This window comes from Myotis yumanensis, unplaced genomic scaffold (genome assembly GCF_028538775.1).
Source record: "Myotis yumanensis isolate MYYU_CA2020_CCGP unplaced genomic scaffold, mMyoYum1.0.hap1 SCAF_2, whole genome shotgun sequence".
Taxonomy (NCBI): domain Eukaryota; kingdom Metazoa; phylum Chordata; class Mammalia; order Chiroptera; family Vespertilionidae; genus Myotis; species Myotis yumanensis.
The window spans coordinates 21,995,840-22,019,917 of record NW_027223753.1 but is presented as its reverse complement, the minus strand read 5'-3'; the positions used below and the strand labels follow the sequence as shown (position 1 = coordinate 22,019,917).

The following is a 24,078-nucleotide window of genomic DNA, read 5'->3' as shown; positions in this document are numbered from 1 at the left end:
CAGTGTGATTGGGGTCACAGCAGAGGCTGAGACTCAGCCCTGGGGAGCTCAGGGGAAGAAGACACTTAAGTATTGGTTCCAAGAGAAAAGGGGTCCAACCTGGGTCACAGGGGGTCTCTGAAGTCATTTACAAAATGTCAAGGGGTCTGAGGATGTGCTTCAGGCACAAGGTCTAGAGCAGCTTTCCTCAGATTGTCAGAGGTGTTTGTTCCCACAAGGGGAGGAAACACGAGCCTGGAGCATTGGACTCGGGGCTGGCTTCTATTCTAGGACATCAGTCTGAGTTTCCAACTGTGAGTCTTGTCCTTATCACTCCCATCACCAGCTTTTTAAAATAATAATAGTAATAAATGAAAGTGTGGACATATTCCAAGCAACTTTTCTAGAAAAACAAGACACATCCAATTGTTTAAATAACAGGAGCATAAAGAATTGGTTTGTTCCCTGGCACTGAGAAGACAACTGTGAGTGCTTGTTGAATGAATCCACAAATGATGGAACGAACAAATGCCACATCCCAGTGAGAGCAATGGAGTCAACAGCAAACCCTACGCCCCCAACTGAAGCTGTGCAGTTGTTGCAATGAGGGACTGAATGAATAAGTAATCCTAGGATACAAGTCAGTGAGTGGCTGGCCACAAGTTTTTAAGCCAGCGGTTCTCAACCTGTGGGTCGCGACCCCTTTGGCGGCCGAACAACCCTTCCACAGGGATCGCTGAAGACCATCCTGCATATCAGATATTTACATTACGATTCATAACAGTAGCAACATTACAGTTATGAAGTAGCAACGAAAATGATTTTATGGTTGGGTCACAACATGAGGAACTGTATTTAAAGGGCCAAAAGGTTGAGAACCACTGCTCTAAGCCCAAATTTAAGACTGATTAAAAGATAACTGCCCTAAGCGGTTTGGCTCAGTGGATAGAGCGTTGACCTGCGGACTCAAAGGTCCCAGGTTCGATTCCGGTCAAGGGTATGTACCTGGGTTGTGGGCACATCCCCAGTAGGGAGTGTACAGGAGGCAGCTGATCAATGTTTCTCTCTCATCGATGCTTCTAAATTTCTATCCCTCTCCCTTCCTCTCTGTAAAAAATCAATAAAATATATTTTTAAAAAAGATAACTGAACACAGTTCTGGAGTTTAATTGACACTAGACAGAACTATTGATTTCTCCCCAAAAGCTGATTTCTTCCTGTTTCTTCTCCACCTCCATAAATGGCACCACCATCCAACTAGGCTCAAGCCCAAACCCTCAAGTTAAGACTCATGTCCCCATTTGTGTGCCTCAAACCATCAGCAGGTCTGTTAGCTCCTCTCAAAATACACACTGAATCCCGCACTTTTACCATCCCCACTACCATCTCTCTGACCAGGCGCCACCACCTGCCTCACCTAGACTATTGCTGCATCTTCCCAGAGGTCTCCCAACTTCCTGTCTCACATGCCTGCAAACCCTCTCCATGCAGCAGCTGGAGAGATATTTAAAAATTAGTGAATCTGATCAAATTGCACCTCCTACCCTAAAACCTCCAAAGGGTGTCCATGTCATGGAGAATCGACTATAAACTCTCTACAGTGATCTTCCAGGCTTTCTAAGACCTTGCCTGCCTGCCTCAGATACCGCCTTGTCCCATGTCTATCACTCCATACGCCCCAGCCATGCTGTTGCTCTCCAAGCCACTCCCACCTCAGAGTCTTCACAATTGCTCTTCTTTCTGCCTGGACATCCTCCCCCAGATCTTCACTTGTTGGCTCCTTCTGGGTATCCAGGTCTCTGCTCAAATGACCACCTCTTCTAGAGAGTCCTTCCCTGACCACCCCATTAAAGATGCTGTCCCTAGTACTTTACTCGGTTTTATTTCTATCAGGGCACTCATTGCTATCTGAAATTATCTGGGTTATTTTTACTTGTTTATATTGGTTTCCTCCAACTAGAACACCAGTTCTTTTCACATCTGAAGTTATCCTAGTCTTTTGGTAACTTCTTTTCTGTTTCTTTCCCCTACTTGAATGGAAGCTGTAGGAAGCCAGCTTCTATCCCACTAGCTCTTAGCATGGTGCCAGGCACATAGTAGATGCTTAATAAATATTTGTTGAATAAATAATTGAATGAATAAATTCAAAATGTGCCCACACAGTGAAGTCCATTTGGGGAGAAAAACAAGTCTGGCATTCATCGCCATTACCATGAGAACAGAATATTAACAGGGAGGATCCAATCAGCACAGATTGGACCATACCTGGTTCTGGTGCTGCACGGCCACAGGACCAGCTGTATGCATAGGAAACTGACCAAGCTGGCACGTGACGGGAAACTTAGAAAACCAGAGAAGTTCAGCTTGTAGAAACCAGAAATCCTAGGAGAAGTATTGTTGGTATCTTTTAACATCTAAAGAGCTAGTGAGAGAAATAGGGGCTAGACTTGGTCTGGAGCCCTAAAAGCAGAATTCAGATCAATGGATATTAGTCTGATAGAGACAGATTTCAGTACAAGAAGAAAGTGGGGTCCATAACAAAGGAAGGGCTACTTTATAAAGTGGTGAGCTCCCCACCTGAGAAAGTGTATAAGTGGATAACCACTTGGCAAGGATTTTGAAGAGGGACTCAAGCAGCAAAAGATGGCCTCCACAGTCCTTTTCAAACTAGAGGTATTTATGTTTCTAAAATATATAGAGACACAGTCCAGAAAAAAATTTCTGGCTAATAAGAGTTCTAGAACGTACGTATCTAGCTGGCCCATAGCAGAAAACATCACTAAAATCAGGCCTACAAATTAAGCAACAGGAAGGTTAGCTGAGAGGGGTCTTGAGGGTGTGAAGCCAGCCTAAAACACTCTGGACAGCTCCCTGGATTTGAAATCTGTTATCTATACATGATCATTCAAATATGACACTGCCAAATATTTTGACTATCCAAAAAGATGCCTCGATTTCTAGGGGAAGGTAGCCAATACCATCGTGTAATGGCTCAGAGGGTCCTGGATTTGCTTTCTGAAACGCCACCACTTCCTAACTGTAGGGCCTTGGCCGAAGACATTAACCTCTCCAAACCTGTTACCTCATGTGTAAAAAGGTTTTCCTTTCAAAACAGGGGAAGGAGAAATTGAAACCAGAATGGCACAAATTTGATAATGAAGCTCAGTGACAGACACACAGACATTCACTATACTATTCTATTTGATAGTTTGAAGATTTGCATAATAAAAAGTAAAAAGAGGGGGTATTTAAAATAGTACCTACACCGTATAATTGTAGGGCTTGAAGGAATCAACAGCATCATCATTACAAGGAATTTTTGCAAATCCTAGTTATTACCAAGAATGTTTAAATATCCCATTTAATCATCCCAACAACACTATGAAGTGCATAGTAATCATCTCCATTTGGCAGATGAGGAAACTGAAACTCACGTAAATTAGACCCCCCCCCCCCCCCCCCTCCCGCCGCAGCTGGCTCTGGGGCTTCAATACGATCTGAAACCAGTTATCTGACTCCTCCATCTCAGCTGCCTTTCTTTCAAGAATAGCTCATTGTGTTCTGCTTGGTTGATATCTACAGGATTATATCCTTTAGTCACCTAAGTCAGTGATTTCCCAGCTCTTTTCTCAGTAACAGAACCCTTTTTTTTCAAACGCAGTCTTTACTCGGAACTCCAGTAAAGTAAAAGCTATAAAAGCAGAACAGCTCTGGCTGAATGGGGGATTAGGGCCCAGCCACCAGGCCACTTGACCCCAGGATGACCCTTACAGCACCCTAGGGTCTAGGAACATAGTGTGAAAACCCGAGATTGAAACCAACAACAACAACAAAACCCAATCCTGGGAATTACATTTAAGGACAACTTCATTTGTATAATGCAGTGTTCAGTCTCCTGTCTCCCATCACATTTGATCCTCATTATCAGCTCTGAGGTGGACAAGGCAGGGCATATCATCCTCAATTTGCAGATGAGAAAAACAAGGCCAAATGGAATTAAGCAACTGGCCAAAGGTGAGTCAGTTCACTTTTAGGCCAAGTGCAGACTGGAAATAGAGTCTGTCTCCATTAACTAGGTGTGACCTGGCAGAGAAGGTGCCATCTACTGGAAATTGCCACTGACCCTGGTTCACCAAGTGGACCATCAGCTCCTTGGCCTTTGAGAGCCTGACCGCGGCCCCGTGGCTCCCCTGCCAAGACCCTGTCCCAGAGCAGATGGCAATGGGCAGGGGAGAGGGGTTCAGTGCCACTCACTCTAGGGCTGGACAGCAAAATGTTGGTGGCAGTCAAGCCATTCCCATCCCAGCCATATCCTGCTGAGCACAGGACAGGGAAAGCAATAGAAGCCAAAGTGCCTGCACCTTTGTCTGCAGCCCGAAAAGGGACAGCAGGTAGTGCAGGCCTGGGTGGTAGTTACACATTCTTTCTTCTTAGCTCTCGCCTAGAAATCCCTGAGACCAGATGCAGCAGATAATTGCCTGAATGGTTCCCCCACTTCAGAGCAGCTCTGAACTGAGCTGGAGCATGTGTTGGAACAGGCAACACTTAATTATCACTTAGTCTTTAATTAGCATTTAATTATTAACACTTAATCCATCTGTAAAATGGGGACACTAATACCTGTCTCATAGGGGCTCCCAGAGGATTAATTAATGTTTGCGGCCCACTTTGAAGATGCAAAGCATTGAACAAGTGCTCAGCAGTTCACTGGCTTTTCTAGAGGAGGTCCCCCCTTCCTCTCCTTGTGAATATCCATCCCCAACGATATCTGCTCAACTTTTGCCCTGGTGGAGAAACATCTAGCTCTGTGTTTCCCAGACACGGGATTTCCCATCCAGGAAACGGGCTATTTCCAGCCATCTCCCCACACTTTAATTTTCTATTATGTCCTCTGAATATGGCAATGCCTTCCCAGTAAATATTTTGATGTGCGCTCTTGCAGCAGCTTCTGTGGAGGCTGAATGGGACAGCTGCTCCGTGTATTAGGGAATTCCAGATGTGGTTTAAAACCACCAGACGCATCTGTGCCAATGCCTAGTCTTTGGAGGTGGGATGGGGGAAGGGATCTTCTAGTTGCCTTTGGGGAAAGCCATGAGCATCTAACCCTCCGTCCTGGCCCAGATGGTTTTCCAAGGTCCTCAGATTCACCTCTGGTTGTCTATGCCTTTTAGGAGGAGAACTAGCCCCTTAGGGGGCTGGTGAAGAGGCAGCAGAGAGAGCCTTGGCCTGGCCCTTCACCCAGGTAACTTCAGGACCCTCGTTAACTCTTCTTCTAAAGGGACCACGGGGGAGGGGGTGTAAAACATACAGCCCTTAGGGTTTAGCAGAATGAAGAATGAGCCAGAACATTCCCCCAGAAGGTCTGACCTCGGTTCCTCCCCCCTCCCCTGGTGCCAGCCATGTAGGGGGACACTCACTCTTCTTGGAAGCTGAGCCCGTTGTCTGTCGGAGTCCCAACCACAGGGGCAGAAAGCTGCTCCTTCAAGGTCAGGGGCTGCAAGGCCTCGGGCAAGCCCTGAACTCTCTTCCAGATTTCATGGCAGGTCTTGTCTAGGCTGTCTTGGGGGGTATCCTGGTGGATCCAGATGTATCTGGGGAATGGGCCCAGGGCGGAGGGGCGCTTGGCCACCAGGGTCGAGGACGAAGGGAGCCCATTTCCACTGGCCATCCTCCTCCTGTCTTTCCGAAAGCCCCTTTGTCCACCCAGGGCTCGCAGACAGGGCGACCATGCACCACCGCCCTTCATTCACCAGAAAGGGGGATGAGGATGGGGCAGAAGCAGGTCAGTTCTGTCTGGCTGTCGCTCCAGCAAGGTGACTCTGTTCAGAGGCCTCCGATCTGATTTGTGTGCCAGTGGTGGATGGAGGTCAGCTTTTTTTCGGGGAGGGGGAGCTTATTTTGATTTGTTTTTATTTGCTCTTTTCTGTCCTTTGTCCCTCTCCCCCTCTCCCTGAGAAGAAAAAATTTAAAAGTCAACAAAAACCAGTAGCTTAGTAACCTTGGAATCCCTCTGAGCTCAGGAACCAGGTGCCTGGGTGGGCAGAATGACATCTGGGAACAGGTGGAGGGGGAGGGAGGCCTCTCCCAGAATCCCTGGCGCGTCCCGTTGCCACCCACCTGTGACACCTTGCAGCGCCTGGGGCTCAGCCCATTCTCACCCGATCAACCTGGGGATGACTGGGTGAGGGCCTGGCACTGTGCTAGGCACCTAGAGGGCAGGAGCCCTCCACTGGGCTCTCGCAAGGGCCTTCCCAGGGATCCCCGCGCACCCCGAGGGCCAACGGCCTCTCCCCGCCGCCCCAGCCCCCACCTCGCTCGCCCCACTCCCCCCGCCTGGAGCCTCTCCGGCGCCTGGCAGGAAAGGGCCCAGAGCCCACAGCCCGCCCCCGCCGGCGCCCCCAGCAGCACCTGCCACGCCCCGCGGCCACGCCTTGAAAGGGAGCGGTCCTGCCTGCGGTGGCTCCCACGCCCTTCCCTACCTTTCCCTTCCCTTCCCGTCCGGCGCTGGAACTCCTCTGCGGGTTCAAACGCAACGGCTGGGTGCGCGGGACGCCCGGGTTCGGCGTCGCAGGCGGGATGGGGGTGAATGGGCGCCAGGAGGACCCCAGAGCGCTTTCCCCTCTTAGAAGTCAAGGGTGTTGTACCCCTGCCTGCCTGCCCCTCCGCACAAACCTCAGTGCCCGCCAGGGACCCTGCCCCTCGATCGCCCGATTTTACCCTTCACTGCCATTTGTATTGGCGCTTACTGTGTGCCAAGCGCTGGGCTTTCTGTGTTGTCATAGTCAATCAAAACAAGCTCATGACGTTAGTACCGTTGCTTTTTGTAGTTCTACCTTCGAGAAAACCGAGTCTCAAAGTAAAAAAGGGGGTGTGTCCCATGCTCACCGTAAGGGAGGAGCTGGGATTCAAGCCCAGCCCCCTCCCCCCCCGCCCCGCCCTCTCAGCCACAGAGATAGACCATTTCCTCCGCGCTGCGTTCAGGTTCCAGGGGTAGGTGGGCGGTGGGCGGTGGGCCGGAGGGAGTGGGGGCCAGGGGACTGGACAGAGGTGCAGAGAGAAGCGCTATGTTATGTTTGCTGCTCAGTGGCCTCCTCCCCTCTCAGAAGGGGCTAAACTCAGAAATGACACTGCACCTCTTCCTGCCTGGGGTCTTCGGCCCCAGGAGCCGGAGGTTGTGCCGTCGGTATTTCTCCAGCAAGGGAAGAGCAAGGGCGTGTACAGTAAGGATGGATGGGAATAGAGAAGATGGCAGTCTATGGGTGGAGGTTTGAGTCCTGGCACTGGTATTTCCTCCTACCTATGTGACTCTACCAACTTTCTTCACTTCTCCCATCCTCACTCATTCAATATTGATGCAGCCCTTGCTCTGTCCAGGTGAGTTGCTGGGCACTTCGGAAGCCTGAAGGTGAACAAAACTGGTGTTATCCCTGCTCTCCTGGAGCCTATATTGTAGTGCAGGGAGATACATCACAAACTCACCAAGCAAATAAATTAGCAGTAATTACAGACGATACAAGGGCTCTAAACCAGTGGTTCTCAACCTTGGCTGCACATTAGAATCACCTGGGAATCTTTTTAAAATCCTGATTTCGCCGAAACCGGTTTGGCTCAGTGGATAGAGCGTCGGCCTGCGGACTGAAAGGTCCCAGGTTCGATTCTGGTCAAGGGCATGTACCTGGGTTGTGGGCACATCCCCAATAGGAGATGTGCAGGAGGCAGCTGATCGATGTTTCTCTCTCATCGATGTTTCTAGCTCTCTATATCTCTCCCTTCCTCTCTGTAAAAAATCAATAAAATATATTTAAAAAAAATAAAAAATAAAATCCTGATTTCTGGGCCTCATCCTCCGGAAATTCTGTTTCTTTGTTACTAATGTTGTGGCCCCACCCCATAACAAAGAAACAGAATTTCCGGAGGATGAGGCCCAGAAATCAGGATTTTAAAAAGATTCCCAGGTGATTCTAATGTGCAGCCAAGGTTGAGAACCACTGCTCTAAACGAAAACTCACCAACAAAGCCAGGCAACGGGGAGAGGAACAGCGGCAGCTTGAGATGGTCCAGGCAGACCTCTCTGAGGAGGTAACATTGGAGATGAAACAGAGGATGAGAAGGAGTTCTTTTCTGTAAAATGGTGTTAATCAATTATTATAAAGATCACACTTATGGCACGTTGTAGGCACTCAATCAATGTGAGTTGGATAAATTAATAATAAACTATATAGAAAGTGCTGGGCATACTGTAGGTGCCCAATACACAACCTTGCTCTTTACAGAAGGCCCAAGTTCCTGGAAATGTTGACTAAATTTTGAAATCTGAGCTTCATTCCCCTTTGATTTTCATTATAAAATTGAAAATGTGTTCCTTTGGGGAAAATTCCAAGGACATAGACTGAGTAAAATTATAGTTAAGAATGTAGGAAAACCTTTGAAAATAGTGTATTTAAAGGAAAAGTGATCATTTCCGATGAAATATTAATAGTTCTGAAAATGTCACTCAGTGTTTGTGCTGCTTGGCATTTGGTTGGCCCACACACATGTTTGGAGCAGAACTCCAAGGTCCCTGCATTGCCCAGGCTGCAGGGTTCTGGAAAGTTAGCCAGCTCACTCTAAAATACAGCAGGGCTGGGGAACAAAGACAGGAGCGTGTTTTGTTTGGAGCACACAGGAGAGGTTTCTAGAAGATTCTGCAAAAAACTTCAGCGATGCACTTAGAAACAAAGCTATGTCCAATATGGTAGCCACTTGCCACCTGTGGCTACTACTTTTTAATTTCATTTTAATGTAAATGAAAAATTTCAGTTCCTTAGTTACTTTAGCCACGTTTCAAGGGCCACATGTGGCTTGTGGCTACCATATTAGCCCAGAGAACATTTTCATTATCACAAACCCAATGGACTCCAGAACTCTACCACCCACGTTCATATTCTGAGTTCCTGTTTTCTGGCAATGCAGGCTTAGGCAGGTTACTCTGTGCCTTGGTGTATTGGTTTGCTAGGGCTGTCATAAAAAGGTACTCCAGATGGATGGCTTAACACCAGGAATGTATTCCCTCACAGTTCTGGAGGCCAGAAGTCTAAGATCCAGGTGTCCGCAGGCAGGTTCCTTCTGAAGATCCGCTAGACTTGTAGATACTATCTTCTCCCTGTGCCTTCACATGGTCTTCCTTTTGTGCAGGTCTGTGTCCTCATCTCTACTTACAAGGACACAAGTCATATTAGATTAGCATCTATCCTGATGACCTCATTTTACCTTAAAACCACCGTTTAAAGGTCCTGTCTCAAAATAGTCACAGTCTGAGGTACTGGGGGATAGGGCTACAACATAGGAATTTGGGGGGAGATGACACTCAGTTCATAACCCTTGGTCTCCTCACCTGTAAAATGGGATGATAATAAGAAAAACATACACCTGTTTGTAGAGTTGTTGTAGATGTTTTATTACCAAGTAATTACTTCACACATGGAAGGTCCCAAGAACCACACCTGGCACAGAAAGTGCTGTATGTTAGTTTCCTTGACGATTACATTGAGACGTGTGCCACTGGAGTTTTTAAATAACAGATTTTGTGCTCTGTATAGGGAGGGAGAACTTTAGCTGTGCTGTGAAATTGCTCTGTGACGGAGGAATGGACTCAAATCATCAACTACGTCTTTTCATGGGTCAAGATTGTGCAAGGTGCGGGCCTGGGAGATGAATAAGACCTCTGCCTAGACATCGTCACAGGCTAGTGAGGAGAGCAAAGCATCCCATAGGTGCCTGGTACACAGCAGGTGTGAGAAAACTGAGCTAGTCCAGTCTCCGTTCAACATGTAATTATGTTCCTTCAGCTCATAGATATCTACGTGCCTAGAAGTGTTCAAGGTTCTGAAGAGAGGGTAGTGAGGAAAGTGAGTCTGCTCCCTGCCTTTTTTAGAGATTGAAGTGGTCATGGGCACCATTTCATCTATTTATTATTTTTAGTTTGGAAAAATTCTTAAATTACCCTTTATTACCCCTATTCCTCTGGGCAGGTTGTGTAAAGTCTAGGAACTCAGTTTGCTCGTGTGTGAAATAGGGTTAATAAAATACTGACCTTCTAGAATTGTTTGGGACAACTGAGACAATACATGTATAGGGCTTACAATTGTTAGTCTGGGACATGCTATGGACCCAATGAATGTTAGCTATCATTCTTAGGGTTCTGGGATTCTTGCTTTTCTACTTTGGAACCAAGAAAACCTCAGGAGGAGGCAATTTTCCCTACCTATTCTGCAGCCAAAGCCTCTACTCACCTGGCTTCCATCACTGAGACAAGCATGGCTAGGCTGGGTAATTCAGAAGGAGAGCATGGCATGGGGCTCTTTCAAGTCCGTCATAAGCCCTAAGCCTTGCAGCCCTCTCCCTCCTCTAACATACTTTAAACACACTCACCTCCCACCATAAACATCACTTTTCAGTTGTGAAAGAAAATTGAAAAGATTTTTGCCATTTTGCTTTTGAAAATTTTTGGCCATGAGTAATTTATTTAATATATGGTCCACTGTGCTTTCTCCCCAATCTTGGTGCCTACCCGGGAAACCTGGCACAGCAAGAAAACTCCAATCTACAAATTGTCATCAAACGTAATGAAATTTTTATGACGATTAAATTCAACAGTTAATGGAGTTGACATAATGTTACATTTTGCGTTTAATGAAATATTTACTGACGTCAACATTGCTGTTTTCTTCTTTGTGTTATGAAGCCAATCTTAACGTTTTCAGGCCTCAAACTTTTTAGGCCCCTGAAAATCACAGAGACCCCTTGTTATCATGTTGATGATGCCTAATGGGTCAAACTGCCCAGAGGCAGGGCCCTAACAGAGGGAGATTTCAGGCAACTGTCCTTGAGGGGCTAAATATCAGAACTGGAGGGAGGAGAGGGGGCAGCCATGGGAGTGGGGCTTCTCTGGGTATTGTCTCAGCAATTGGACACTGTTGCAGAGCAGCCAGCCATTGCCCAGGATTTTGCAAAGGACACGAATGTTCTAGAAGCAAAGCTGTGACTCTGTGGTTCCTCTCTCCTGGCAACACCATCAGCCACCCCTACCGCTTCCCAAGGGATTTCACCCCCTATTGTTGCCTCCATTCACTGTCCATGTGGGAGGACAGTGTGAGGAGCTTGGGCGGTAGCAGCTGACACTCTTGACTTTGAATTCCTGCTCTGCTACTCACTGAAAGGCAGCTTTGCACATGCTTAACTTCTCTGGCATTTCATCATCTGCAAAAAGATAGAAACAATACAGGCTCAGAGTGGGAGAGGTTCAAATAGGGACATCCATGTAAAATTCTCAGCACCGTGCCTGGCTCACTGTGTGCCCTCATAAAAATATACCGATTATTGTTGTTCATATTAGCTATTAATGTGAAATGGCAGCCTATGAGCTCTCTATTTAAAGTTAGGGAAAAGGAGCCAGGCCGGTGTAACTCAGTGGTTGAGCTTCGACCTATGACCCAGGAGGTCACAGTTTGATTTCCAGTCAAAGCACATGCCTGGGTTGCAGGCTCAGTCCCCAGTAGGGGGCATGATGGAGGTAGCCAATCAATGATTCTCTCTCATCATTGATGTTTCTATATCTCTCCCTCTCCCTTCCTCTCTAAAATCAATAAAAATATATTTTTTAAGAAATATAAAGTTAGGGAAAAGGAAAGCCATAGTTGGTGGAGGAAAAGAATATAATTTGTCAGTGGAGGCCCAGTAAGGTAGCAACAGAGTCAGAATCCAACTGGCCTTTTGCTTCCTCCTTTGGCCTTCGGCCTTCCTGCCAGCCCCTGCCATGATAGGTACCCCAACATTTCCTGGAGAGGCTCTACACTGAGTGGCCAGATTAGTATAACCACCTGACGTTTGTAGGCAAATTAGCTATAATTTCGCACTGAAGTTGCTAGAGGGCCAGACCATTATAAATAGGGAAGCAGGTTGTTTACCACAACAGTAGAAGTGATTTTTTTTTCTGAAGATATGGGTAAACAATGTGATTTAACAGCCTTTGAATGTGGGATATATTTGAACGTGAGTGGCCAGATTATTATGACCACCTGACGTTTGTAGGCGAATTAGCCGTACACTGCATTGTATGGGATAGGGAAGCCGAAGGCCTGTTCGAACACCTTTGCTGTCTGCAGTTACCAAGATAAAACGTCTCTAATTCGCACAGGAACACAAGGATTGGACAGTCGAGCATTGGGAAAAAGTCACGTGGTCCAATGAATCACGTTTCCAGTTGCATCATGCAGATGGCAGAGTGAGAATTTGGCGGAAACAGCATGAAAGCATGCACCCCACATGCATGAATACAACCTTTCAAGCTGGTGGGGGCAGTGTTATGGTTTGGGGCATGTTTTCCTGGCATGATTTGGACCCTTTAATTCGTGTGGAACAACGTCTGAATAGCACAACATACCTAAGTATCATTGCTGATCAAGTTCATCCTATCAGTTGATGGCATATCCCAATGGAGATGGCTTCTTCCAACAAGGCAATGCGCCATGCCACAGTGCTCATATTGTGTAGGAGTGGTTTCAAGAACATGAGGGAGACTTTACCTTGTTTAGGTGGCCCCCACAATCACCAGATCTCAATCCAATTGAGCATTTTTTAAAATATATTCTATTGATTTTTTACAGAGAGGAAGGGAGAGGGATAAAGAGTTAGAAACATCAATGATGAGAGAGAAACATCGATCAGCTTCCTCCTGCACACCTCCTACTGAGGATGTGCCCACAACCAAGGTACATGCCCTTGACCAGAATCGAACCTGGGACCTTTCAGTCCGCAGGCCGACGCTCTATCCACTGAGCCAAACCGGTCAGGGCCCAGTTGAGCATTTTTGGGATGAAGTTAAAAGAGCCATCAGGCAGCTGGTTCCAAAATCATCAAATCTCACAGAACTGGACAGTGCTATTCATTAGATTAGATTCCTCACATCACCTTTCAATATTTCGTGGAGTCAATGCCAAGAGGAATCGCCGAAGTATTGAAGGCAAAAGGTGGCCCAATGAAGTACTGATGGGGTGGTCATAATAATCTGGCCACTCAGTGTATATGGGGTCCCTTTCAACTAGAAGGTTGGTGTTCTTCCCTCCCTTCCATATGTCCATGCCAGGATGGAGTCACCAACATGCATTCCTTTAAGATTTATAATAGTTGACTGCTGAGATGCTTTCAGATTAAAAAGTAAAAATTATGGCATCAAAAAATAAAGCAAGAGCTGCCTCCATCTAAAGAAAGCAGAAAGAGTTGCTACTTTCAGGCGCCTGAATTGGCCAGAACACATGGAGATAATAAGGTAATAAAACTCGGCCTTCCTATTTGTCAGCCCAAGCAAAAAATGGAAACACATTGGAAGACAGAGTTTTTATTTCCTGATGGCAGAAAACACACGTCTTCATCTGCAGAGACAAAATGTTTCCTGGAAATCACCCCAAGCATGAATTTATCATGAGCCCTTTTATAAAGGACACTGAGTGACAGAGTGGGCAATACATTCAATTCTGTTTTCATAAAGACAGAAATGCCATTATGTTGGTCAGTTTCTCACATCAGGGTTCTCTGAAGACAGCATAACGTTAAATCATAACGCAGAGAAGGCACTTCTTTCAGGAACTCAGATAATGAAGTCTAGGAGAGACATCGTTGGGTCCGTTCCACAAACATTGCTAAGCACCTACTCAAGCATCCATCCATCCATCCATCCATCCAACCATTCAGCAAAGACCTACTGAATGCCCACCACGTGCCAGGCACTCTGAATGGCACTGGTGGAGGTTGCCTGTAAGAATTGACACCCGGACAGAGTTTTGAAGGACAAATAAGACAATGCCAGGCACAGGAGGAGAAGATCATTCCAGGCAGAGGGAGCAGCTCGCACAGAAGCTCAGAGGCAAAGAAGAGAGAGAGCATGGCCATATCAGGAGTGCAAGGACCTCCAAATGGCTGGAGTACAGGGGATGGGGAGTGTGGGAACAGGGGCTAGAGGGGCAGCAGAGGCAGCCATGGAGGCTCTTGTAGGCAGAGGCTAGCAGGGAGCTTGGATTCCCTCGGTAGGCCTTGGGGAAATGGCTGGGAAAGGCAGAGGAGTTGTGAAATCAGGTTGGTGTTTGTTTTTTGTTTTGTTTTGTTTGTTTGTTTGTGTAATCCTCACCCCAGGATATTTTCCCATTGATTTTTTTAGAGACACTGGAAAAGAGAGGGAAAGACAGAGAGAAACATTGATGTGAGAGAAACCCATCCATTGGTTGCCTCCTGCCTGAGCCCTGAGAGCCCAGGCTGGGAGGAGCCTGCAACCAAGGTATGTGCCCTTCACCAAAATGGAACCTAGGACCCTTTGGTCTGCAGGCCGACACTCTATCCACTGAGTCAAACTGGCTAGGGCAGTTAACTGTTTTAAAAGATAACTGGTGGCATAGAGAAGGATAGCTTGAATGGGGCAAGAATAGAGTTGGGCACTTGTTCTGCAGCTGTTACAAGGGCCCAGAGAGGCAATGGGGGCCCTGGCTAGAATCCGGAGCTGTTAAGGAGGCAGAACTTGGGGAATGCCTGGATGTGGGGGCTGAGTGAGAGGGGTTTCTGGCTCAGGAAATGGGTGGACATAGTTGCCTGGAAGAGCTGACACCTGAGATGGGGGACTGGCAGAGAGGCGGGCTGTGTGAAGGGTCAGAAGTGGGTGGGTTCAGTCATGAGTAGACTGGGGCAGAGCCTCCTCTGGGACATCCAAGAGGAGAGAATAGCAGACACAAAGCCCTGGGGACTCAGGAGGCTCTGGAGGAGAAGTTTTCTGCCATTTAAGGAGCTCCAGTCCACTGGGGGAGACAAGTGAGAAAGGCCACCATTACAGAGTCTGGAGACTCAGGGGACAGAGGTGTGGTGCCCCTCCCGCCCTTCCTCCAGCACCTGGGACCTCCGGAGGAGCACACATCCTTCACGCAATCTACCTCCCAGCATTGGACCACGCTGCTTCCTTCCTGGAAAGTGCGGCTTCTCCCTGTCCCTCACGCCAGGCTGCGCTAGGGGCCCTTCTCATTTCCGTCACATCCTGCATTTCTCCCAGAGTAAGTAACTACTTTCCCAATAAACTAACAGCGCCTCCCCCCGCTTCCTTCCCAGGGCAGGGACTACTGGTAACAACTTGTCCTTCTTTATATTTGTTTCCTCAGCACCTAGCACAGAGCCTGGCATGCAGCCTGACATGCAGACTAATGTTGGTAGCATGAACAAATGAATGAATGAGTGAGGAGTAAGCAGATGACTGCACAGGATACTACATGGAGGGGTGCATGCAGGTATTGCTAGCTGCTGTAACACACCCCAGTGTTACAGTGGTGGGCAAGGTCATCGCTCATGTAAGGGGCCAATGCACGTGTCCCTGGTTGGTGGGTGATCTGGGTCTGGGTTTCTTCCATTCTGTGGCTCTGCCATCTCCAAGGGACCCAAAGGCTCTGTGTGCAGCCAGCAGATGGAGGGGTAAAGGTGGGAGGATTTTAGGGGAAAAGCCTTAAAGTCACGCACGCCAATTCTGCTTACATTCCTGGGCTAGAACCTTGTTTTAAGACTGCACCCCACCACAAAGGGGACCTGAAGATGCAGTCCTGGCTGGGCAGCCACTTTTCAGCGACACTTCAGCACTATTGACATTTTTGGCCAAATAATTTCTGGGGGCAGAGGGAAACTTTCTTGGGCATTGTAGAATGTTTAGCGGCATCCCTGGCCTCTACCCACTAAATGCCAGAGGTGACAATAAAAAATGCCTGCAGGCACTGCCAAATGTCCCCCGGGGGGCGGGCGGCAACACCACTCCTGGTTGGGAACCATTGCTCTGTAGTATGGAAGGGGAATCATACCTTCTTGATGTCCTGCTGGCTGTCCAAGATGCAAAGGGCATCTAAGGCAGCAGGGGTGTGGGGGTTTAGAAAAGGCTACCTGGGGGGAGGTGACCCTTGGGGGAGGTGACACTTGAGCTGAGTGATGATTAGAAATCACTTACTCCTCACAGTGAGAGGGGGAATGGCTTTGCAGTCAGAGGAAAGAGTGTGAGAAAAGGTGAGGAGGCACGATGCATGGCTGATTGGAGGAACTCAAGTAGAGCTGAGAGCCTGGAATAGGCCCTCTCCTGTGGATTATGGCCTCTGACAAGTAGAAGAAAAAACTGGCCTCTTTTGCCACAGACAGGAGCTCTGTCCCTTTCCTTGTTGCACAAGTGGAGAACCTTCTGCAAGAAATACCACAACTCGATGGCCTCTGCATTTGGTAGCACTGGAAGAAGGACACAGACTGGGGTTCTCACTTGTCCCTCCTGGTTGTTGAGGCCCACAGCCTCCCTACAGTTTGTTCTGGGGTTTTTTTCCTAAACCTTCTGTCACCTTTTCCTAGGAAGCAGATCACTGTCATCTCTACAGTGACAGCCTTACCCTTGGAAAATACTAGCTTCTGCCTAATCTTGCTCCCTCGCCCTAGCTGGTTTGGCTCAGTGGATAGAGCGTCAGCCTGCGGACAGAGGGTCCCACGTTGGATTTCTGCCAAAGGCACAAGTCCAGGTTGTGGCACAAGTCCAGGTTGTGGGCTCAATTCCCAGTAGGGGGCGTGTAGGAGGCAGCCAATCAGTGATTCCCTCTCATCATTGATGTTTCTATCTCTCTCCTTCTCTCTGAAATCAATAAAAATATTTTTTTTTAAATTAAAAAAATTAAATCTCCACCCTCTACTCAGACCCTGGCTTTTCCTGTGAGCTCTGGCCTTTGCTCTGTAACCCTGCTCTGCACTCCTGCTAGCCCTTCAGGCTCCATTCTTGCCCTCATGCCAGAGCATACTATTTTCAAAACAAAATTTCAGGGCATCAAGTGTACAGCCCCTACTTGAATCGAAGTTCTCCGGAGCATCAGGCCTTGTTTTCTTTCTGAAAGAAACCTCTAATCTTATCTGGATATTAGGCTTATCTTGGTGAGTCACTATACCTCACTGGGCTTTGTTTGCAATGTGACAGTGTGGCGTGACCCTGCCCCACGGCTGCCTATCGCTCCTGGGCAGAATGGAAGGGGCAGGCAGGGAGCCAGCCGTGGGGGCTGGGCTGAGAGTCACATCCTCCTGGGCAAGGTTATCATCTCTTGGACACCTGTCTCTTCCTTGCCCTGCAAACATGTCTAGGGCCTTCACCTCTGCCTTTGCCCACATCACTTGCAGCTCAGACTGTTACAGTAACCTCCCCTTTCCCTGCCCCTTCCTATGGATGCCCCACCCACAGAGAAATCAGTCTACATGCCAGGCTGTGCCCCTTGGCTCCGATTTCCTAGAAACGAAAAACCCACCTCTCTGGTATTCAGAGCTGACACCTTTCCAGAGTCTCTCCTGCTAAAGCAGTCACGCTATGCACAGCCTTCACCGATATCTCCTGAAATACATATTCTGGCTACCATGCATTTGCGCTCTCTCCTCCACCTAAGAAGTCCTCCCTCCTGTATGGGCTGAATTGTGTCCCCCTCCAAAAAAAAATTCCTGTGTTGCAGTCCTCATCCCAGAATGGGACTGAATGTGAAGACATGGTTTTAAAGAGGTAATCAACTTGAAATGGGATTAGGGTGGGCGATAATCCAACATGACTGATGTCCTTATAAAAAGAGGAAATTTGGACACAGACATGTACGGAGCGGGGGCCGTGTGAAGACGTAGAAGAAGCCGGCCATCTGTAAGGAAAGGACTCAGAAGGAGCCAACCCTGTCAAGACCTGGACCTCAGACTTCTAGCCTCCAGGACTGTGAGGAAATACATTTCTGTTGTGTAAGCCACCCAGCGTGTGGTACTTTGTAACGGCAACCCTAACGAACTAATATACTCCCCACCATGCCCCGAGAGTCCCTCATGATCTGGCTTGGGCCCTATCCTCATCTCCTGGGTTCCTCTCCCCTTGCCCATGCTTTCTATACCAAAAGCCCTTTTCTCCACCCTTTGCGTGGCTGTCTTGCTTAATTTTCAATCCCACCTACAAGGTCACCACCTCAGAGAGGGCCTTTACAGATCACCTATTTAAGGTACCTCACCCCCTAACCCCCTTCCTTCTCATAGCACCATGAACTTTTTCCTCCCTGGCATTCTTAATTAGCAACGTTGGATGTGTTTGTTTATTTCCTGCCTTCACAAGCCAGGGACTGTTCACTGGGGTGTATATTCATTATCTAGCAGTGTCCGGCACGTAATGATCCTGAATAAATATTTGTTGTGTAAATCAATCTTCGCCTTGTCAAAGTTTCTATCCAGGCCTCAGGGTCCCTCTTGAAATTAGCCTACTGATCCCCAAGTCCAGGAAAAGCTTGCAGTCTGATTCGCCCTGTAATATGCCCCTGCCATGGTGATTACCACTGCTGGCTGTATGGGGTTTCTATCTGTGCCCCACATCCTGCCAGGCCGGACCACACACTGCATCTCTGCATTGCCACAGCACACCTGACACAGGGCCCAGAGCCCAGGAGGCCTCAGTAAAGGTATACAGACCCCAAAAGATCAGAGAGGCATGAATGGTGGGAGAATTGAGTAAACAGGCTAGTTACAAGGGATAAAAAAAGGTACCCCTGCCCTCTACAGCCCCAAGGGAGAAAGATGACAAATGTTCCTTTTGCCAGGGAGGATTTTGGGGTAAACATCAGCTGCAGGTTGCAGCCATAGAGCAAAGTTCTGGGGCTGAGAAGGGGGTGGGGGAAGTCCACTGGCTTGGAGCCCCAGAATTATAGAGCAGCCAGACTCTCTTCTGCCCAGCTGCGGCTACAGGGGAGGGCTGAGTATCTTTGCCAGCTCGTCTCTCTGGAGGAGAACCCCGCCTGCAGGAGAGGGGGAAGGCCCAAGCTTTGGAGTCATGGGGCCCACCCCAGGGAAGATCTGGCCAACAGTCCCCCCAAAGCCACCACCCACTCACCACCCAGCCAGTCCTTCTGTCCCTCCCTCTTCTTCAGGTCTGGTAGGGCCCTCGGTGGTCAGTCCAGTTAGTCGGGGCTGGCTGAGCCCTCTCTTTGGGCCTGGACAATGGGAAGGACTAGGCCCCTCCCCACTGCTCCAGGGACATAAAGCGGGCCTTTCACAGTCGAGTTCTGGCCGCTTCGGTTGGTTCTTGGCACCCAGCGAGGCAGCATCAGGAGGGGTGAGAAAGCAAGTGTGCTGGGGGTGGGGGTGGGGCTGGCGATTCTGAGGTAGCTCCCCCACCCAGGGGCCACTCAGCGGTCCCCCCAAATGTGGGGTGAGCTCAGGCAGGGCTACGACGAATCAACTTGGGCTAGAGGAGGCAGACAGGCATCAAGGGAGCTGAGAGATCTCGGCTCTGGGAAGGAGGGGCAAACACCCACTCCTCAGGCCCTGCCCACCACCTTCCCACTTGGGATAGGCAAACCTATTGCCCCTTCCTGGCTCTTTCCGGGAAATTCCCAGGCTCCTGGCCCCTGGGCTCGCAGAGCTCGGGTTTGGCCTAAACCCCAAGCCCCCAGCGCTGCTTCTCTCGGGTGCCTCTGGCAAAGGAGGTGGGGTGCTCACCAGCTACAGCTATTCTGCTGGGCGAGCCAGCAGGGGCCTCATCTCTGGGCCTTGTCCCTCCTGGTCCCCTCTGTACCCCCCACCCGCCCCCTCCCAACGTCTCTTCTCTCTCGCCAGAGAGTTTAGACAGAGAGAGGAGCCATCATGAATGACGGAGGAGCCTAGGGAGAGGAGAACGAGACAGCGACCTGGTGGGGGTGGGGGATGGGGTGGGGACCGGTGCTCAACCCTCGGGGCTTGGCGGAAGCGGCCTGGCAGGAGGGGTGGAGAGCGACTCACGCCATTGGGAGAGTCGCTCTGGTTTGGGGCCAAGGCTGGGAAGGTGAGAGTAAGCAGGGTCTGCTTATTTAATTTTGAGGATAAATTGTACAAGTAACTCTTGCAGCATCCTTCTACAACCTACCCCCCCCCCCCCCCCCCCCCCCCCCCCCCCCGGCACACACATACACTCGTCTCTCCATCCTGAGATTGTGTCTTAGGGCAGGGGTAGGGCCATTCGGAGCCAAAAGAACGGGTCCTCCACCACACCCGCCCTCCAATTCTTAGCCCATCTATGCACAAGCACCCATCTTCTGGGGATGGGGTAGGGGGCTGCTGTGAACCAGGGCTCCTAAACACCGCCTCCAGCCCTATATTGCAAGTTCAAACCCACTACCCAAGATCAGCTTGTAAAAGCCTTGACGTGGGGATCCGAGTCCTTCTTTGGTTACCTTTTCCCAGACAGTCTTCCAATTTCCAAACGTGGAAGAGGCGTGTGTGTATGTGTGCGCGCGCGCCGCCTGTGTGTGCGCGCGTGTGTCTGTATCACTGTGGGTGCGTGTGTGTATGGGGGTTATATTAATGGGTAATCTTAGAAATGACAACGAGAGAACTGAACTTAAAAGAAACTGGTCCGTTGTAAAACAAACAAGGAATAAACAACCCATAAAATGTAATTTGTGGTTTATCTGGAGGTGGAGGTGGCGCTGAAGAGGAGCACCCACTCCCCAATATTTTTTTTGCTGTGCCTCCACCCCCAGCGTTTGGAGCGGCGGAGAAGCGGCTCGGGAGTGATTAATCCGGGGATAATTCACCCCCCCGCCCCCCAGCGCGAACCCCGCGAAGCGGGATTGGAGGGAGTCATTTCCGAGAGCGCAGCGCGCCTCTCCCCGGCCGGGCGGACACTTGGTTCATTCCAGCCGCAGAAGCTCAGGGCTCCCGCGTACCGGGGTTTTTTCCGAACAGAAAAAAAGCTCCAGAGCTCCCCTGACCTCCTTTCTCCTCGGCGGGAGCGGACCTCTCCCTCGGCGCTGCCGGCCAGCCATGCCGCGCTCGCGAGGACCGAAGCCGGGGCGCTGCGGCTGCCCCGCGGGGAGGGCTCGCAGCGAAGCCGGGATTTCGGCGCTCGTACCGGGCGTGGGGAGCCGCTGGGGCCGCCCGCCGCCGCCGCCAACGCCGCCGCCGCTGCTGCTGCTGCTGAGCTGGGGGCTGCTCAGCGCCTCGGCCGCCGCGGGTAAGTCCGGCCGCGCTGGGAGCCGGCGGCCGCCGTGCGCCCCCACCCGAGTCCGACCCCGTCCCCCGGCCCTTTCCCCGCCCTCCCTCTTAACCTTCCACTCTTCCCGTCGCCCACCCTCAAGCTCAGCCCCAGCTCCCCCCTTCCCCCTCCCCCCAACAGTGTCCTCACCTCCACCCTCACGCTCACTGCTACCCCCCAAACCCAGCCGCAACTTGGCCGGATCCGGCCGGTGTGAGGGCCTGGGAGACTGGCTTCGCTTCCCGGGGTTTCGGGGCACCCGGACCATGGCTTCAGTTTCTCCAGCCTCCCAGCCCCCAAGATGCAAGGCTTTCCCCGATAAACTTTCCTGGAGCCCTCCCCCTACCTCCCCATTCTGGGGGCCTGCAGGGTCTGCCCCGCCCCCGCCCATTTTCTGGAGAATGGAGCCCGCGCCCCGCGGTAGCCACCCGGAGACTGCGGCCGCCAACCCCTTCCCCAAGAGTCCTCCTCTCCTCCGCGCTCTGGGCTTTGAGGGGGTTCCGGTGGGCGCGGGCCGGGGGCGGGGGTCCCGAGCATGCTTTGCGGGAGAACTCAGGTGGGGGCTGGGGGGCTGAGGACATGGAGGCGAGGGTGGGGGCTGTGCCCGGGGGCTGTGCCCCGGGGCTGGGGAGGGAGTGTCTCGGGCAGGCTCCACGACACCACATCCCCACCGGTCCCCACTCCGCGCCAAAGTGCCCTTTCCCCGCGCCCTGCTGCAGCCCAGCGCTGGGGCTGCGGCAGCGGCTGCACCGGCGGCGGGACCTGCTCCCGGCAACCGAGTCCGGGCGGGTGCGGCCAGAACTTCGTGGGTGTCTGGCTGCAGCTTGTGGACCCGGAAAGGCACGCGGCCCTTCCAGAGAATCCAGTCCCCAAGTGGGGAATACTGGACCATCGACTGGTGCCTTCCCATTTTATCCCCCTGCACCCCTCTGAGGCTCAGCTGTAGCCACAGCCTAGAAAGTTCCGTGTGCCCGGGTGGGGACGGGTCCAACCGATGATGCCTGGGGCTGCATTTTCATTTAGTCTGGAGGCTGACATCCTAAACACCTGCTGCCCGGGCCTGGACTCAGGGCACCTCTGGCTGGAGCCTTGTTGGGTTTTACTGGTTTGTTTTTGGTTTAAACCACTGATTGGATGAACCTCTGAAGGCTTCGCCTTGGCCACCCCAACACCCCAGTGCTCCCTTCTTGGAAAGTGCGTCCCTTCCCTGGCAAGTTCTCCGACTCACTCTGAGCTCCGTATTTTGTGAGTGGCTCCTCGCAGACCCTGTCGCCAGCTCCTTAGCCGGCAATGTCTATGGTTGCTGGTCAGGGAGGGCGTCGGAGCCAGCTCTCGCATCCCTACTTGATCGGACTTTCTGCTTCTCCGAGGAGTCATCGCCGTCATAGCGGCTGACATCCAGAGAGGGGGCGCCCGCGGTGCGCGCGCCTAGGAGCTAAGCCTTGCGTACACCCACACCCACTGGCTGTGCGGTTCAGAAGGACTCCGCTGGTCACCCAGACTTGCCACAGGGGCGGTGAGGAAACTGCTGCTACTGGTGTCAGGGCCTTTAAGCCCTTTGTTCAGGCCTGGCCATGCTCAGGTTTAGGGGGCCTGAGATTGCCCTTTCTGTGATCCAACAATTTTCCTGGCTAGACTTGTCCCAGCCCCCAGGGTATGTCATGCCCCTGGGGAAAGAAAAAAGGCCCACCGACAGGAGCTTGCACACTGCAGGGCGCTGCTGGAATCCTGCCTGTAGAGACCCATCTGCCAGCGGCCCTTTGGTCAGTAGAGAAGTTGGGTCCGTATTGGTGAATGGTTTGAGGAGGGGTGCTTACTCTCTGGCAGCCCTACTCTTGCTTCCAGTGCATTTCTTTTTAAACCTTCCCCGCATTTAGATGTGCTGTCTGGCCTTGCAAGCAACACAGATTTGGAAATGGACTTGGTGACAGATGATTGCAGGATTTGGCACAGTAGAGGGGAAAGCACATTCATTTTGTGTTCTCTTCACATTGTTGACTTTAAAAGACACTCAGGGCTGAACCATCTCCCTTCCTAGCCCAGTGATGACTGGATAAAATGAACATAAGGATGTGACAAGGAGAGGCTCCTCACCCACCTTTATCTTTGATCCTCACTCAACACCTTCCATCTGTGCCTGGCCTCCCCCTTCCCTGCTCCCAGTCTCCTTGGAGACCTCCCACCAGTGACCTCCTCTCCCTACTATCAGTCACTCTTCCTCCTTAGGTTTCCTCTTGGCCTATAAACAGCTTTAGTCTTTAACATGAGATAAGCTAACCAAACTTCTTGGCCTATTGACCTTTTAGCTACCATTCCTTCTCTCTTTCTCTGTTACAAGTCAGTTCTCTTCCGAGGGTCTTCAACTTTCTGGACTACCAGTCAGTCCCTGCAGTCTGCCTTCTGTCTGTCCCCAGAACTGGAACTCTCTAGGAAAGATTGCCAAGGACCACCCTAATTGCCAACTCTTTCTTTCTGTGGTTGGCTTTTCCTTCTCTTTCCCCCTCCCTCCCCTTTCCTTCCTCCCTCCCTCCCTCCCTCCCCTTTCCTTCCTTCCTTCCTTTCTTCCTTCCTCCCTCCCTCCCTTCCTTCCTTCCTTCCTTCCTTCCTTCCTTCCTTCCTTCCTCCCTCCCTCCCTCCCTCCCTCCCTCCCTCCCTCCCCTTTCCTTCCTTCCTTCCTTCCTTCCTTCCTTCCTTCCTTCCTTCCTCCCTCCCTCCCTCCCTCCCTCCCTCCCTCCCTCCCCTTTCCTTCCTTCCTTCCTTCCTTCCTTCCTTCCTTCCTTCCTCCCTCCCTCCCTCCCTCCCTCCCTTCTTCCCTTCCTTCCTCCCTCCCTCCCTCCCTCCCTCCCTCCCTCCCTCCCTTCCTTCCTTCCTTCCTTCCTTCCTTCCTTCCTTCCTTTTCTCTCGTCTATCTTTATAGTCCGTTATCTATCTGTGACTAAATCCTTTGGATTATTCCTTTTAAAAACTTCACTTCCTTGAGCTTCTTGGACACTGCTATTTTTTTTTCTTACCTCTTGGCTGTTCCTTCCCAGTCTCTACAGTAGCAGTTACCCCCCCCCCCC

At 50.6% G+C, this 24,078-nt stretch overlaps 2 protein-coding genes across 2 annotated transcripts in view; one reads left to right on the top strand and one right to left on the bottom strand.

The window, feature by feature from the left end:
- CUNH1orf94 (chromosome unknown C1orf94 homolog) overlaps positions 1–5,725 on the bottom strand; it is a 37,533-nt gene extending 31,808 nt beyond the window's left edge. The window contains exon 1 of the mRNA XM_070403225.1: positions 5,397–5,725. Within this exon, the coding sequence (XP_070259326.1) occupies positions 5,397–5,725 (329 nt within the window). The remainder of the gene's footprint in view (positions 1–5,396) is intronic.
- A 15,080-nt stretch (positions 5,726–20,805) lies between these two features.
- Positions 20,806–24,078, top strand: part of CSMD2 (CUB and Sushi multiple domains 2) — a 552,912-nt gene continuing 549,639 nt past the window's right edge. Inside the window, exon 1 of the mRNA XM_070404687.1 lies at positions 20,806–20,995. Within this exon, the coding sequence (XP_070260788.1) occupies positions 20,806–20,995 (190 nt within the window). The remainder of the gene's footprint in view (positions 20,996–24,078) is intronic.